Raw genomic sequence first — 18,763 nt, 5'->3', positions numbered from 1 at the left:
CCCAATAACACCTCTGTCGCCCAGCAGCTAGATAACATGTGTTTCCATAGAGTCATCTGTCTGGATGGATATGACAGCAATTCCAATTCATTGTTGGGATAAGGTCTGAGAATGTATTCATTTACATGGGCTTTGTATATGACAGCTATTATTAAATTGTTAATTACTTCACATTACATAGTCTCTGACATTTTTTCTTATTTGAATTATTTTTGTTTAGGGAATTGTCTAGTAAACTGATCTTAAACGTCAGTTTACAGCTACCCTTTGGCATAATTTGAGAGAGGGTGGCTGATTGAGTCCCATACAAAATCAATACCAGACAATTGATTGAATTCTGTGAGACATGAAGGAGAGTAGAGACCAAGAATGAGCCTGAACCCATACAAGATCATGTGCTATTGTTATTTAACTTTGGGTAACTTATTAAAAAACTTCATCAAGTAAAATGACATTAGGTGAGCAAACGGATGCATGCTGGAAACTCAGTTTGTCCCAGTATGTTACAGAGACAGCAAAATGAGGGACATTGTTTGCAGTACCCTAAAGGTCATTAAAAAATGTGCAGGAGGAGAAAATGTTATGGGAAACTGTGATACATCTGCAAATCTTGTCTTCCTCAGTCACTCCATCTGGTTTGCATTGGAGTCACCCTATGAACTTTAATGACCTTAAAGTTGCATGACATAAACTTGATATAATAATTTTTTCAGCTGCAGCATAATGTTCTTCTTTATCAGTGGTGAATATTCTAAAAGTTGCTATCTTGACAATTAATACTCTACCATCTAAACATTATAAAATCATCATACTATTTTTCTGAAACAAATACAGCCAAATATTGTAAACCATTCTTAAAATTTAAAAAATGGCTTATTTTATCTTATAAAGTAACTATTTTGTTCATGGTTGTTTCAGTTTAGAACCAAACTCTTCGTGTTTGGAAATCATGTAGAAATCAATGAAAGAAACAAACTGTAGATATATTGTCTGGGTTAAGTCAGATTAGAGTGACCACGCAGCATCTACACTTCAGGGATAAGTGGTGGCTACTCGAGATAAAGAGGAAAATAAAGGAGAAATTAATAGTGTTGACATTGCTAAGGTTACCATGATGTCCGCAAAAGTCATCTTCTTGATGAAAGTTCACATTATATGGGAGAAATTATTCTTGTCATATTTGCATACGCCAACATACAATTTGTTCTCAATAATATTCAAGTAAATCCTGCCTGTACTTTCACACTAATTATACCTTTTATGTATCCCAGTGAATTTTCTCACATATGTGCCTCATCTAATGTGTGAAGTCAGCATTTCCTTTTAATCTCTATTCACATAGATGTGTAAGACTGGTATCTCTATCTGAGAAACATGTTTTAAAGCACTTTTCTGTTTCACAGTATAACAGACCACAGTGAAATAATTGGCTTGTTTAATTCCCAAACCATCATTTCTACTTCTATTGCCTGTAACTGATTCCCCCTTTGCTTACAGCTTTAGAGAGTTCTGAGACTGAAATACATAGGCAGGACATGCTTCAAGTATTTAGTGCTGATTCCTATCACTTGGAATTCTCGAAGAGGCAGTTTTTCTTGATTGAACAATCAGATACTGGAGATTATTAGTTAATTTTCTAGATCATTTTGATAACCAACTTAAACCATGGCAAAGTCTTTCTTTGGTGAATTTATTTTTTTATTTATGTGTAATTTCCTCAGCTAAATAAGAATTTATCCTATTTTCAATCTAAACTTAAATTTAGGTGCAAACTTGAATCCTAAAAGGATATTTTTAATGTAACTTAGCTTTATTAGTGTTTGCAAAACTGAGACAAGAATAAAATTTTAAAAATCTGCTGTTATTTTTCAGAGTAAACTATCCATATTTAAAAATAAAATAAAAATGTCTTTTCCCATTAGAGCACTGGAGAAAGGAGTCAGAAGACATCAGTTGTAACCTCAGCTGGGGAACTCTGGGCAAGTCACTTAACCCTTACTTATAGTGTCATCACTACAAAAGAGAGTTAGAAGAAGCATACACATTTGAAAAAAGTAATATTATGCTGTTACTCTGAGCATCTCACTTTAGAAAGACATTAGACAATGATTTTTAGTGTTTTATTTGAGCCAAATTTAAACACCTTTATAAAGCGACCAAATTAAACAGAAAATTAAGTGTTAGATGAGCATACTTTTTTGTCCAAAGTAATATTTTCATTATCACATTATTTAATAATAGAAAATAACAAATTGTTGTAGGAGACAGTGTAAGGTCAGCTCCTTTTGCATTCTGTGTTTTTCTGACTACCTTTAAAGGTAAAACAGGTACTGTCTTAGTTCTTCGGGCACTTACATTAAGTTCCTTTGCAGATTTCTACTACAAAATTTTGCTTTTATGTTTAAAACTCTAGCAATAAAAAACTGGGACTGGTGCCAACATTTTTCTAAATTTTTGAATGTGCTAGTTGCAAATATCTGGAAAGAGAGGAGTCTGAAGGCTGGAGCTGAATATATGTCTGCTTATCTTCAGCCAGACTTTGGTCTCTTGGTGTGTCAGAAAAAGGCCCAGGTGGAACTAATTTTCAGTGGTTTTCATTTGTTTCTGTGCAGTGAGGCAACATGAAAGAGGAACCCATGCATACTTTCATATACTCTGAAAATATGTAGCTATTAGTGTCTCATTTATTTTATTGAAGCTCCAATTTAATCTATTCCTGTTAGTTGCTAAACAGTACTCAAGAAAACATCCCACTTTAGTATCTTCTTTAAAACCTTATCTGTACTCAGTTTCTTCTTTGAGTAACCCAGAATAAAAATGGAACCTGGGGTTGGGGATTTAGCTCAGTGGTAGAGCGCTTGCCTAGGAAGCCCAAGGCCCTGGGTTCGTCCCCAACTCCGGAAAAAAAAAAAAAAAAAAAAGAACAAAAATGGAACCTAAGTGAAATCTGGCTTATTTAAATATGATAACATATGACTTTGTTTGGTCAGTAGGATTTTCAAACCAAGTTTGTTTTTTTAACACATCAGTATTGTAGACTTTCAAAGACAAGACTAAAATGGAAAGGATGGATTCATGCTTGCAATTTGCCTTTGTTGTTGACTTTTGTGCTGTGAAAGTTTATGTTGAAATGGCACTGCAATTTTAAGAAGTGAATATTATTCTTAGATTTTAGATTCCCAGAAATTATGGGATCTGGGCGTGTAAAAGAAATGATGTTCAATTATGAAAATGGATAAATAATGACCTCATACAGCATTTCAATTATTTGCTCACCTACTCCTCTCCTACTAAAATCTTTTAATCAGTAGATTGCTTGATTTTTAAAAGACTCAGGCATCTGGAGATGTGAAAGATGGCTTTCTATTTCCATGTTCCTATGCATATGAAACTGTATATCATCCTGAAATCAACAGCTAGATTCTGTCTTGGCAGTAAAGAGAAACCTTTAAACTGAATGAACTACAGTTTTCTTATTCTATATTAAAGCATATTATTATTCTAAATCAGAGTAGTTACTGTTCTCTACACTGTTCTGTAACTTCCAAACCATTTTATCTCCCCTTTGTAAAATATGAAAGCATAAAACCAATTTCACATTGGCTGATACTATCTTTAGACACAGAAGATTGATCCCATCTAGAGTGGTACATTGATAATTTCTCATATACTGAGGTAGATGGTGAAGTAGATTTTTATGTTTACAGAAAACCAATATTTACCTCTGATTTTCTAAGTTACCATCAACATAGAACTACATTATAACATCATGGTGAAGAATTTTACACTGAGGATTAGATTACATTTTTATAATGTCATAGACTTTAAAGCAGTGGTTCTGTGGGTGTGACCCCTTTGGGGACTGAATGACCCTTTCCCATGTGTCACCTAAGACCATTAGAAAAAACAGATATTTACATTGTGATTCATAGCAGTAGCAAAATTACCTTATGAAATGGAAACAAAAATAACTTGGGTCACCACAACATGAGCAACTAAATAAAGTGTCAGAGCATTAGGTAAACTGAGAGCTATTGCTCTAAGGTGTCTTCTCATGTTATGTTAATGTTCACTTTACTATGTATACCTCCAAAGCTTTAACTGATACATGGTACATGGGCAACATTTTCTTTACCTTCTAATTACTGCATATATAAAGAGCTGTATTGTACCTTGTCCTCTTCAGTTTCTTCCCAGTATGTCTCTGTTTTCTCAGGTAAGACTGTTCTGGAAACATAAGGGAAAGGAATCTATTGCACTATGGCTAGAAGGTTTCTTACAAAGAGCTGCTCAAGAGCTGGGATCCTGAGCATCATGAGCTGAGGGGCCCCAGTATGCCCTACCCTGCATGTTTTCATTTAGGGAGATGGCTGAAGAACTGTATCTGCAAACAGTGCCACAGAGGTTACTACTTGATCTGTGTTGGTGCTCTGAGGATTCACAGAGAGCTACTCATGATAAAGTTTTATGTATTATACAGAAATAGTATTTTCTGATTATAAATGCTAAGTAGGTTTATAATCTTTAAAAGTCACAGTTCTATGCACTGAGAATCTATGTGTAGGAGACATGATCATCACATGGTCTTCATTGAGTTTTTTAAAGCTTTAATAATTACTTTGTAGTCAATTATATGTTATAAAGAATAAAAAATATTACATTGGAAAATTTTAAATGAGAGAATTGAGTAGGAATGTACAGATAAATTCAATATTAAAAGACAAATGGAAACACAACTGTGTATCACTTAACTCTATTTTGTGCATTTCAGTATGCAAGAATACAATGTTCTCACACACTAATTCCATGCACACAGTAATTTTTGCCTCTGATATTAATACCTCTTCATGATGATGCCACAGTTGCCCTTTCAGTGTTGGCAGTACAATTATTTTATGCCTGCACACTCTGACTCCTTTCCCTTTCTTTTCTTTTCTTTTCTTTTTGTTTTTTTTTTTAATTTGGAGCTGGGAACCGAACCCAGGGCCTTGCGCTTGCTAGGCAAGCATGGGCCAAATCCTCAACCCCACACTCTGACTCACTATGGGCAGGTATACTTGAGGATGTTGAAAGCCTGAGATGACTACATTCTCTATTATACAGTGTTTGTTCTGCAGCTAAGATTTAAATAACAGCAATGTGTCCATATATTCTGCCCAAATTAAGAAGCCTAGTTTGACCAGAAAGCAGAAACAACAGTTTCAGGCCCAGTGGTACATGTTGGTAAGCCTACCTTCTAAGATACTGACTTCATGTATTTCTTCACCTACCCTTCTGTGAGGAAGTTTATTTCCTAATGTTGCACTTCGCCTAGATGTTTGGTACTTTCTCATTTGCATATCTACATTGTTCCAGTTTCTAGTTTTAAGGAATGCTTTCACTCCAGTCACATTGTGAAGACTTGTAAGAAGGAACTCATATCTGGCTTTTATTCACCATGATAGAAAGAGGTGATTCAAATGCCAATACATATTTGTTCTGTCCTTCTGGATGCCTAAAAAATTGTGTTTATTTATTACTGACTTGTTTATAAGACAGGATCTCATGTATCCCAGGCTAGCCTCATACTCCCTTTTTTCTGAGAATGACTTTGAACTCTTGGTCTTCCTGTTTCCATTTTTCAAGTTCTGAGATTACAGTTACACATTACTATGGTTAATATTATTTTCTATATCATCAGGGTATGAATTAGTTTTAAATTTTCCTTGAATATTAGAGATGGTGCCTAGTCTTAGTTTTCTTATTAAAGCTACAAAAGGTTAGACTCTACAATTTCAATTGTAGGAGTTTCATTTTGTTAAATATATCTTTCTATATGGTAGTAAATACAAAACAACCACAAAAATTCCTTATTCCATCCCAGAAAAGTCACAAAAATTTAACTTATAAGTGTAAGGATAAAAATGAAAAGAACTAAACCCTAAATTTAGTAATATTTTAACTTTCTTTTGAGTGCTCAGATGTCTGCAATGTGTCCCTAGTATAAAAAAAATTACAAATCAGCTGTGAAAAAAATCTCAGTTGAAACCAAGAAACCATCTATAGAGTTATGTATCAGAGGATTTGGGTCAAATAGGAAGAAAAATCAAAATGTATCATGTATGTTATGTCATCCAGGAATGTAAGAGAAGGACATTTGTTTCCTCTTCAAGGGAGATATAATTTTAGTCATTTTTAATTATAGAAAAGTTAAATTAAAAACTTTAAATTTCTGCAGTTGCAGAAATTTCCATCTTCTTCTATAGTGCTATATGGGTCCTCGTATGTCATCATTTTTTCCAAGACACATATGACCTCAATGTGTTTACCACATATCATGCCAGTTTGTAAATATAAAATAATTGATAATCACAGTAAACACCACTATTATAGAGAAGTGAGAAGCATTTAATTTTATCACTAGGGGATTTTGCATGCTTCTGTTTGTCTGTGAATGATAAAAAATACAACCGATTTTTGTCCTCCTCATTTAATCCTTAGCTAGATAGACTATATTTATGTTAGTTAGGGTTTCCATTGTTATGATCATAGTCACCATGACCAAGGCAACTTGCATAAAGGAAAACATTTAATAGGGGCTGGCTTATAGTTTCAGAGGCTCAGTCCATTATCATCATGGTAAGAAGCATGACACTGTGAAGGCAAACTTGGTGCTGGTGGAGCTGAGAGTTCTACATCTTGATCTGAAAGCTGCCAGGAAGAAACTTTCCTCTGCACTGGGAGGAGTCTGCACATAGGAAACCTCCAAGCCTACTAACACCCCACAGTGATGCACCTCCTCCAACAAGGCCATACCTCCTAATAGTGCAACTCTATGAGGCAAGCATTCAAACACATTTGCCAAAGGAGGTCAAACCTATTCATGCTACCACATTTCACTCCCTGCCCCACGTAAGCTTGTAGCTATAACATAATGCAAAATGCATTTAGTCCAACTTCAAAAGTCCTTAAAGTCCATCACAGTCTCAACAATGTTTAAAAGTCCAAAGTTCAGTCTCTTCTGAGACTCATGTGAACTCTTAACTGCAATCCCCAATAAAATCAAAATAATAATAATAAAAATCCAAATCACATGCTTCCAGTATCACTGGATATGTATACACACCAAAACTTCATGTAAGGAAATACTGGACCAAAGCAACACCAAAGCCCAGCTGGGCAAACTCCAAACTCTGCATTTCCAAGCATGATACCCAACTACTTCCAGTTTTTTGAGTAGAACACAATTCTTTCTTTTGGGCTGGTTTCACTTCCTGTTAGCAGCTTTCCTTAGCAGGTATTCCATGGCTCTGGCATCTCTAACAGCATGGAGTCTCTAAGGCAACTTCATCTTCACAACTGCTTGCTCCAATGTCTAGGATCTACACATGATCCTCTGAGTTTCTCCAAAGGGCTTGAGTCACTTCTGCTCTGGCCTCTATAGCATTCTAGGCTCTGGTTGACTCTATTCCACTGCTGTTGCTGTACTTGGTGGTCATCTCATGGTACCAGCATCTGCAATATGCTGAGATCTTCTGCTGCAACTAGGCTTTCCCAATAACCTCTTTTACAGGCTCTCTTCATGGTGCCAAGTCTCAACTTTTTTGCAGGGCCCCTTCAGTTCTGGGACATCAACAGCAACAGAGACTGCACCTTCACCAATTGCTTTTCCTGGCCTCTCTAAGCCTCAGCTGCTCTCCATGACTTGTTCATGTCTTCAAAACCAGTACCATCTGAGTGATTCTTACACATTACCAAGTCCAGCTACCTGCAGGAGGTCTATCTCTGGAACACAGGTGGTTTTTATATTTTTATATATTTTTTTATTTTTTTGTGCTCCCAGAAAGCACTTCCCAGAAGATTTTACCTTAGTAATGCTGATCTCTTCTTGAGGACTGTTAATTCCTTAGCTCCAACTAACCAGTATCAATTGTTCCTGTAACCTCTTCTATTCTTGACTCTAAAGCCAGAGACACATGGCCTAAAATATCCCTTGTTTTATTACATTTCCACCAGTTTCTGTTTTCAATGATTTACTTTATTGCCTAAGCTTGTCTTGGAACTTGCTCTGTAGACTGATCTTGAACTCAGAGATCTACATGCCTCTGTCTCCTGAATGCTGGGAATAAAGGTATACCATCATGGCTGGATCTAAGCTTTTCTTTGCATTTTCACACAATCCTTATAAGGCCTTGATTGTAGTTCATTCTAGATATAGTCAAGCTGACAATTGAGAATAGCCTTCATATTCCATCCCTTGTCAATATAACACATAATCATATCTCCCTACGTCCAATTGAAAACAATAACCTGGTCATAATAACTTCTAACATGATATAACTATCTCTTGTTTAATTGCAAATACATAAACAGAAGGCTTTGCAGGGTGGGATCTTGGCCTCACTTAATCCACTCTCTTAATCCATTTAATATCTTTGAACACAGGATTTAGCTCCATTCCATTTCCTGGTGCCCCTTTAAACTTTGAACCATATATTTTACATTTTTTTTCTTCCTGTGACTATGCTTGATCAAAACACTTCATACAAGTGAACCACACGGCTAGGTTTTTTTTTTTTTTGTTTTTTTTGGGACTGCCTTTGTCAATGCAATTCATTTGGATTTCTTCAATTTAGCTTCAGGCTGACTCTTAGGATAAGGGCAAAAACCAACTAAATTCTTGATGAAATTATCACACAAACCATCTCTAAGCCATATACTAAAATTCTTCTCCTCTGAACTCTTTAGCTAAGCCCTTACAGTTCAAATCATGCTCAGCATGACTGTCTTCCATGCTTCTACTAGAATGGACCATCAAGCCCCACACATCCCAAAACTTTCCAAAGTCCCCAAGTCCACATTCCTCCCAACAAAACTATGATCAGGCCTATCACAGCAAACCCCAGTCTCTGGTACCAATTTCAATCACAGACTTTCCATTGCTGTGAAGAGATAGCATGATGAAACAAGTCTAAGAAAGGAAAACATTTAATTGGGGCTAGCTTATGGTTTCAGAGGTTCCATTTATCATCATGGTGGGAAGCATGGCAGTATGCAGTCTGACTTGGTGCACCCAAGAGTTCTACTTCTTGATTGAAGTCAGCCAGAAGGAGACAGTCTTCCTCAGGGATCCAGGAGGAGGGTCTCCTCTGCACTGGATGGAGCCTGAACATAAGAAACCTCAAAGTTCCCCCACCTCCTATAATGACGTACTTTGTCCAAAAGGCCATACCTTTTAATAGTGCCACTCCTTATGGGCCAAGAATTCAAACACCAGAATCTATGGGGGGGGGTGGGGGATGTCAAACCTATTCACTCACCACAATATTAAAAACATAATGAGATCACAGCAGTCTTCTTTGCTGCAGTATCTGTTCAAATGTCAACAAGAATATAGAATATCTCACATGCATTTTTGCCATAATACTTAATATAAAAATTGTGTGCTTAAAGATCAAGCTAATTAAAATTCCAATATAATGAGAAAGTTTCCCTTGAGGCCTAGCTCTTAGCTAAGGAGCTATATTGGCAGTTGGCAGTTGTTAGATGAGGAAGAATAGTTTTTCTTTGGGGTTGTGACCACTGCTTTAGTAGATGTTTACACACACATGCTCTCAAGGCCATGTTTAGCATTAACAAGATTTAGAGGAATGAAAGAGAATATGAAATTGGAAAAGGGACATGTTGGAGGGTCCAGGGGTTAGTGGTAGATGCAAAGTAGATCTGATCAAAACATATTCTATACATGTATGAAATTCTGAAAAAATTAAGAAAATATTACATCAAGTATGTATTATTATTTAGAAATCCATAATATATCATCTTCAGAAAACATAAATTAATGCTTATTAATTTATGGCCAACTGGAACTCAGTAATATTAATATCTACCCTAATGCTTCTGTACTTTTAAGTTTTTATATTTATATTTAATACTAAAAGTTGACTTATTTCTGACAAAAAGCAAAATTTTGATTTTCATACACTGTATTGCAAACTCAATCTCTCTAAATGTCTTAAGTTATGATAAAGTATATTTTACAAATTTTACTTTGTAAAATGTTTTATAGTATAATATATCTTTCACACACTAATTATAATATTATTTCATATATTTACCCTGGGAAGAAAGTGAAAGAAAGGTAATTTGGTCCAAACATCCCATAAGACCATTGGCTTTGCTACACATAGAAAGAGAAAGTCTAATAAAAGATGAAGTTTTGAATTTCCCATTCTTAGTATTCTATCATTACTACATTCCCCCAACCGCAACATGCTGTTGCTGGGAGGGTTTAGTGTCAACTGTAGAGTAACTATGATAGGCCTGGTTTGCAACGACTAGCTGGGCATCTCCAAGTCCAACAGGTATTAATTATTTTTTTCAGAATTCACCAAATGATACAAGTTCTCTCAGAACTATACTCTACAAACTTCATCTCTTTTGTTTGTTATCAGAAAAATTGTCTCTTTGAGACACAGTTCTGCTATCATCTTCAGAGAAAATAAATTTTACATGTGACTTATTGATAATCAAGGCATTGGAAACTACAGAATTTTAATTTAGTTTCAGATATTTGGATCAAGTTGAAAGCCAGAAGAAATCTGCACATGAGACTCGTTGTTTATTCCTTGGTTAAGAGAAGATGTTGGAGAATACGAATATTTTAAAATGAACATTTCGCCTAAAAGTTGCATAATAGTTTGAATGTCTTGTTAACTGAATCAACCTAAACGACTTCTAATAGTTTATTTATCACATGGCAAAGTTGATCACATTTTCAAAGTAATACATGTAATGTTATTGTAGTATAAATAATTATGGCCAGTTTGTGTAAAAGGAATCTGAACCATGGTAAGTTTGAATGTAAATGTTGATGGTTTTGACATGAAAGTTAAAATAAATAAACTTCATCTTTCATCAGATCTTTATATTTCATTATAATGCCTCCTGAAATACATATTTCAAAATAACCCTCAAGAATTCGCCAATAGTTACCAGAGTGATTTTCAGTAGCCAGAGTAGTGGAGAAAACATGTGTAAAATGCCATGGAATCCAGTGAACCTTACACAGTAATGTGCATGTACAAAAGAAATTTAGAAGAATGAAAAAGATCGATATATCTGGCACTGTTGTGCCATGTAAAAATTGGAGAATTTATGTTAAAATGCAATATTAGTTTCAGAGCTGTCTAAAACTGAAAGCTTAATGTTTTTAAGATTTGTGTATATCTCCAGTGAATAACATTCTGAAATATCTGTCTGAACAGTAAAAGATTCTGTTTATCATTGTCTGCCACTTATACCAGGTCACCTGGTATATTTTTATTATCTGAGCTTGCAACTAGGGCCTGCTGTTTGCTATTCAGGCTCTCTACTACTGAGCAACACACCAGTCCCTACAGTGACATTTTCCAGACTAGTCACAGATGCATTCTCTGCAATGTTTTTGCATGTATTTGTTTCAAAGCTCATAGTAAAGAACAAAGTCATGACTGTCTATTCTGACTATAAGTACCCTATTTCTCTTTTCTTGACATTTATTCTGTAACACTTTGAACAAATAGTAAAGTATGGAAGCTTAAAATTATAGATGAAAGGTATATGGTAAGCTATTTGCCAACCTTATCTGGTTATGCTTACACAGAAGGAAATATTACTGCTTTATTTCTAAAATTCTAAAATTGCTTAGTGAATTGGAACAGAGTTTGTAAGGAAGCCACAGTTAGTAACAATGAAATACACATGTTTTACCATAAGCAGAACAATTAATACAAAGACAGGATTCCTTTAAAAAAAATAGTTTCTATGGAAAAACAAACAAGTTTCTGCTGAGTGACTAAGACAGGTTTCATGGACACCTGATGAGTGTGTCTTTTTGATTTTCATTTCATGAATGCAATTAATGTAAACTTGTTTCTACAAACTAAATAATGTATATAAAAGATGATTATTAGTTCAACTCTGTATTGGTTTATCTCTCTTGAGAGAGAAGTCTTCTAGGGGAAGAAGAATGAGAAGCTTAATTCAATAGGCCCCTCTTGCTTATAGGGCTGGGAATGGAGGAGTGGAGTTAGGGGAAAAAGTGAATGCTTTAAGCCTTTAGCATCCTTCCAGTGTTCTTGAAGACAGGGACAGAATGGCTGTGACTTTGGAGCCAGCTTGCTCAGGAAACTGTGGTATACAGACAACAAAATTCATAAACAAAGTCCCCATCCAGGCAGCTGAGTTTAACAGATGCCTTATTAATAAGATCTAGGCAAGGACAGGAAAAGAGGGGAAGTTAATCTCTCATTTTGATACAGTTTTAGACAGATGAAGCCTTTCAGCATTGCCCCACACAGTGTCTGTAGTGTCGATTTGACTACAAAAGTGGCACATTTAAGGGGAAACTCTTTAGCCATCAATGGGAAGCAAATAGATCTGTATCTTAGGGCTGAATTCAGTTCTAGAAGCTTGATTTTATCAGAAGACACAAAATAGAGCACAAGGAAGCTATATCCACTGAGAATTAATTAAGAGAGACAGCCAGTGAATGTAATAAATAGCTTGATCATGGATATATATATATATATATATATATATATATATATATATATATATACATATATATCAACCACAGTTGCTTGTACCTTTCTATTTCTTATAAGTTCTTATAAGTAATAAGGTGTTCTTGTGCACCTACCTCCACAGAAAGGTATCTGATATCTGACTGAATAGAAATAGTATATTTATAATACCTCATACAAGATATGTCAGTAAAGTTGGAACATCCTGGCTGCCGTTTAAGTTTCTAAATGTATGAAATTGTTTTAGGTAGGCCTCTGTAATGGGTAATTTATTAGTGTGAAGTTTCCCTGATTATTTCTCTAGTTTTCTATGGGATGTTTGTTCAGATAAACCAGGGAGCAGAGCTGCCAGAATCCATACTCAAATTTTCCTTTAATTACTGCTTTTTAAAAAATAACCGTTTCCTTTAAAGTTTTCTGTTCACAGAATGCCTTCCCACACAAAACCCTTCCCTTGTACCTTTACATGTTTCTAAAACAGATATCTCACCCCCTTGCCCAACCCAGCACACCCAAGTACATTGCAGTTCCCTTTCTGAAGCCAATGAAAACAGCTACAGAACACTGATGTTGCTTTCATTGTGGCTGGACAATAGTACAATGCTAATTACCTTCAGTTTTGAATGGCTTACCAGAAACATCACTTCTCAAGAACAGGTTCTTGGTTAAGCCTGGACTGTGATTTCCTCTTGAATCTGTGCTTTGTGCTTCTCTCCTAAGCAGCACTGAGTGATTTACCAGTTATCACTTGCTCTAGCCCCAGTAGGTTGAAAGTAGTCTTTATTACTTAAGGAAAATAGGAAAGTCTGCCTCCTGGGTACAAACATGATTTTTCTATGTCAAGTTAGAAAAGGATGCAAAGGGTAGATTTGATCGGTATTTCTGTAAGAGTTAAAGTCTCTTTAACCCATAGCAGGTAATGCTTTTCTTGTGAGTCACTTGGCAGAATCTATCTAAATATCTTTCTGTATCACACTTGATCTAACTTTACAGATCTTATTCACGCCATACTCCCTTTAAAATAGATTGGAGTGTGACTTGAGTAAGCACCATAAAGCCAGAGCCTATGCTTTCATCTAGTTCTGGTTGGTTTTATACGTGGATGTGATTTGAACAGTACCAATGCAACCTCAACATAGGCTGGGAGAGAATGATGCCATACTAAATGAAGCACTGAAATGGAAACAGATAATCTCTCTGTTGGGAAGAATTGTGATCCTTCTTACTCAGAGTCTAGCAAGCAGGGATGTTTAAAAACAATGATAAAATGCAGGATCACTACTGATACAATGACAGCAGGCAGTGTCAATTTTGGTGGGCAAAACAACAGAAAAAGTTGATGAAATCTAGAAAAAATACAATACCCATGATTTAGGCCCACTGTAGGGAGCTAGTGTTCAACCACTTTGATTTTTATATGGCCTTCAAAAGTTAATGTCAACTATGATAATTTTAGAATCAAAATAAAAAACATTGCTTTTACCTGATTGTTGATCAAAAGAATGAGATGGAGAAAAAGAAAATAAACCAACAAGCACACTATGTTAGCACAGAAAGTAAAATATTCTCTCAGGGACATCAGGGAAGGTGGAATACTATAACAATGCATGTTCTATTGTTATACTATTCCACCCACCTTAATGAGGAACCCTTGGGCGTTGCTACACCATAGCCTTTGGAATCCAGGTTTCCTCCCACTTTCATCGTGTCACAGGGCTTTCGCTGCTCAATGTATTCATTCATCGTGGACTCCAGGAGAAAGGCAAATTTGCCCTTGGACTTGCGGACACGAGCCACGCCCTCAGCTGTAGTTCTAGTGAACACAGACGGCTCTGCCGATCGCATGTAGGTCCACATCTTTTCATACACTGCTATTTTTGATCTCTGGAGGAAATGCAAATAAAATTAAATACAGGAAAGAAGGGAACAGACTGTTAATATAGACAGAAGCATGGTTATGATAAGTCTCTTAGGTTATTCCATTATCAGTTAATAAGTTTGCATTGCAGAAAATTGGAAAACTAAACTTTTAAAATTCCTTTAGGAAATCAAACAAGTGCCAGATACTTATAGTGATGATTTAAAAAGCATGTGCCACTTGCTATGATGATTGTTATACTCTACCATTTCGCTTGCTGCTGTTTTGATGTTTTTGAAGGTAAAAGGTCCTGAAAAGCATTGAACTTTTAAAACTCCATGTTCTATCACATCATGAATAAAGTGGAAAGCACCATGTCAAACTTCATTTTTGCTTCTCTAAATCTCTTCTCAGCTCTACATTTGAGTTGTAATAGGGTTGCTATGTGTGTATGTGTGTGTATGTGTGTGTGTGTGTGTGTATGAGTGCGTGTTATGTATATTATATAATATACATTTGAGTTGTAATAGAGTTGTTATATATAATTATTATATATAACTATAATAGAATTATTATATATAACTATATTAGAGTTGTTAGATATATATATACATACATATATATATATATATAAAACAACTCTATTACAACTCAAATGTATATATACATGCCTCAAAAGATCAGTTTATATCAAGTCAGTCCGTGAAAATTCAAGGAAACGAAGATAAACACTGTACTTTACAAACTGAGTACCCTCTGAAGACTATGCAAGTTCTAGATGCCTCACACAGCTTGAGGTTGAATCTGAGAAAAATCAACAAGTAGAAAACAACACAGGGCTTTAAAGACAAGTGGATGTTGTTTTCACACTTCATTATGACATCACTCATTCTACCTCATGACTCTGGCCAAGAAGCTTATTTATTTTTATAAATTGCTTCTCTATAGCTTTATAACCCTTACTATTTAATTTACTTAATATTTTTTGAATTTTAAGTTAAATTTTAGTTAATTATTATTATTGTGTATGAGTGTACATAAACATGTGTATGTGGTTGTGCATGCATGAACATATGTGTGAGGTCAGATGTCAATTTTGAGTGTTTTTGCACAGGTCCCATTTACCCTGTTCTTTGAGTCATGTTCTTTTTTTATTGGTTATTTTATTTATTTACATTTCAAATGTCCCTATTCCTGGTTTCCTCCACAATTCTTGCATTCTATTCCTCTCCTTTGCTCTAAGGGTGCCTCACCCACCCATAATGCATCTCCGCCTCACCACTCTTTTAGTATCCCCTTTATCCTGGGGCATCAAGCTCACAGGACCAAGGACCTCTCCTCCTATTGATGCCAGATAAAGAATCCTCTCTCTGCTATATGTAGCTGGTTATGGAACCATTCATGTATGCCCTTTGCTGGTGGGTTTATTCTGGAGAGCTCCAAGATCTGGCTAGTTCATATTGTTCTTCCTATGGGGCGGTAATCCCTTCAGCTCCTTTCCAGTCCTTCCCTAACTCTCTTCCATGGGGTCCCTTACCAGTCTGATGGTTGGCTATGAGTTTCTGCATCTGTTTTAGTCAGGTGCTGGCAGAGCTTCTCAGAATCTGGCAGGCTAGTTTGGTTGGTCAGTATGACCAGTACTTTGTTTGAGCAAACTCAAACAAAGTAAAATGGAAAAAAATTAGGATTAAAATTTTTAGGCCATTCACATTTTTGAATGTTTACTTTTTCATTTTAAGTATGTGTGTGTATGATGCATGTATGTGTACTCATGTTATTATGTGTGTGGGAACATGTGCAAGTGGAACTGTATGTGCCTTTGTGTGTACATGACAACCTGAGGTTGACATTGGGGATCATCCCAATATTGATTTTCCACTTTATTCATTGAGCCAGGGCATCTCAGTCCAAATCAGAGTCTTGCCAGCCAGTTTTTTTCCAGGGAATCTCCTGTCTTTACCTTCCAAAAGGCTGAAGTTTCAGGTTAGCCTCCTATATTCAGGGCGGTTCTGGAGATCTAAACCACTAAGGACTCATCTAGTTCTGAAAATTCACTTCTAATTTTCCTTACAATTCAGAGAAAAAGAATACATACAGTGTTGGATTTATGATATTAGATTATGTCTTTAGGAATTCATAAGCAGAGCTCTGAAGGGCAGACTCAGTGAGAAGAGGTCAGAGATTAGAGGTCAGATGAAAGTACATTCATGGTCAAATACTGGTAGCATGGTTCAGAAACATTGACTCTGACTGAAAGGGAACTGACTTGCCAAGATCACATACATAGAAAAAGCATAAGGGGTACAAAAGGCAGAGAGCTAGAAACAATAGCCCTGTCCATGCTTTTCTGGGGGTGCTGCATATTTGTTGATTTATGAAGGCAAAGCAGATATTTATAAATTTAATGAGATAGGCTGAAAAGAGGGACATCTTGCAGACCCAACAAGCTAATAAATGTAACAGTTGTGGACATGTTAAGTCCTCAAATCTTTAGACTGTAGAGTCTACTTAAAAAATCAGGCATGGGAAGTGATATGCCCAAGGTAAAATAAGTAAAGATTACATAAAATTCATTTTTCAAATTGGATATGTCAGAGCTCCTTGTTTCATTGTTATTGTGCAACAATGCCCGAGAATCTATCTGATTTAGAGCATTAATATCTTAGTTCAAATAATCCTCAGATGCTATTTTCCTTCCTCACACATGAAGTAATTTAAATACTTGCATTTTGTAGAAAGTGTATGTCATGCATTCTAATGAATGGTTAGCTGCTTTAACTCTGTTAGTGGTGTGGGCAGCTGGGCCGTGTTCTGGAGACATCTCAGCTGTGTCTTGGTTTTAAGCCCGGAGCTGGTTGTCTACTTTGCTTATTCTTGTGTCTTGCTGATGACTGAACTAGGCAGAAGATTGAATTTGTGTTGAAGTGAAATCAGTGTGTCTAGGTCAGATATGTAATGTAAAAGCATTGGAATAGCATGACATCTTGAGTGACAAGTAGAATGCTTTAGAAACAGCATCATGGTTGTGCTTCACATGGTGTGCGGGACTCCAAGTGTAGAGAGTTTCATAGTGGGGTGAAATAAAGGAAGATACATATATAATTTCCCCCATACATGACCTATGTTACTTTTAGCAGCTGGTAATAGCAGTTCTTTCTTGTGGAATGCTGTGTGTGGGTCACTCACTGGCTGAGGTGGCTGAGTGGAGCTGACAGATGAGCAAATACTATGCACCTATAAGAAAGCATTTCTAACAAGTACAAAAATGCCCCTCACATCCTTTTTTTGTAGCCCACCAGGCAAATGGTTTATTTAAACTGGGTCACCATGAATGGGTATGGAGAGAGGCAAACAGAGTAGGAAATGGATGGTTTGTTTCTTTAAATGAGAAAACCGAAATGTACACATTCCTGAAAGTGTTCTGCTTGGAAAAATTACTTTGTTGTCCCTTCATCCTTCGGAGTTTTCTGTAAAAAGAAATATCCACACTTATGAGAATCTTCCCATTGTAAAACTGAAGGTGAGCAAGAGAGAAAGAGAAGTTTGATGGGGATAGGGTTTGTACAGAAAGACTATGGAAGCAGTTTTCCATGTTCCCTCATGTCTTATTAACATAGCCTCTTATCTACTTCACCAATTTTCAGATTTGAACAGGAAAAACAAAGCTCTGTAAAAGATTAGGGAGTCAGTCTTGGCATTGTGTTGGCTGCTGAAGCTTTATGGTGAGTTATTTGGATTTTGAAAGGTATCAACATGATATGTCTTTCCACTTTCATTACTCAAGGTTGGATGATGGACCTGCACATATTGTTATTGAGTGAGCATGATCCATCATCATTTCTTAGTGAAAGCTGAATGATAGCCTTCTATTGTGGTGCAGATAGGTTTCCAGTCAAAAATCAGGAAACTTACCACTTCAGTAAGTTAAGAGAATGCTTGGCTGAATAACTTTATCTATACAATATTGATAATAAAGTCTGCCATGACAATTACTTAGTAATTCAGAAAAATTTACAAATATTTTTAGAACATTTGAAATTTTAAGTAATATTGTGGCTAATGCTCACACTAAGCACAACAATGTTCATAGTTTTTTTTGTTGTTGTTGTTGTTTTAAGCTCAATGTGATTTATTGTTTTAGATTTATATAAATATTTGTAATATATAATCAAAATGAAAATAAAAATTATCTTCTTAAAAGGTACCTTGGTGAAATTTAGGTAAATTTAAAGTTAGCACACAGAGTATCACATTTGGTTGTGCTTATTTTTAAGCTACATAGAAAATTACGTATTTAATTCTCTCAGATACTGTTTAAAAATAGGAAAGTTAAGCACTTATTGCTCTCAAATAAAAAGGT

At 35.7% G+C, this 18,763-nt stretch overlaps 1 protein-coding gene across 7 annotated transcripts in view; it reads right to left on the bottom strand.

The window, feature by feature from the left end:
• The window catches only part of Gria4 (glutamate ionotropic receptor AMPA type subunit 4), a 156,702-nt gene that overhangs the window by 24,500 nt on the left and 113,439 nt on the right, over window positions 1–18,763 (bottom strand). For all 7 annotated transcript variants that reach the window (XR_004388770.1, XM_032909667.1, XM_032909666.1 and 4 more), the window contains exon 10: window positions 14,182–14,429. Coding sequence is in view for 6 of the 7 variants with exons in the window: in XM_032909667.1 (XP_032765558.1) it covers window positions 14,182–14,429 (248 nt within the window). In the remaining variant the exon portion in view is untranslated. The remainder of the gene's footprint in view (window positions 1–14,181; window positions 14,430–18,763) is intronic.

The sequence above is a fragment of the Rattus rattus genome, chromosome 8 (assembly GCF_011064425.1).
Source record: "Rattus rattus isolate New Zealand chromosome 8, Rrattus_CSIRO_v1, whole genome shotgun sequence".
Taxonomy (NCBI): Eukaryota; Metazoa; Chordata; class Mammalia; order Rodentia; family Muridae; genus Rattus; species Rattus rattus.
This window is presented reverse-complemented; position numbering and strand designations above follow the sequence as displayed.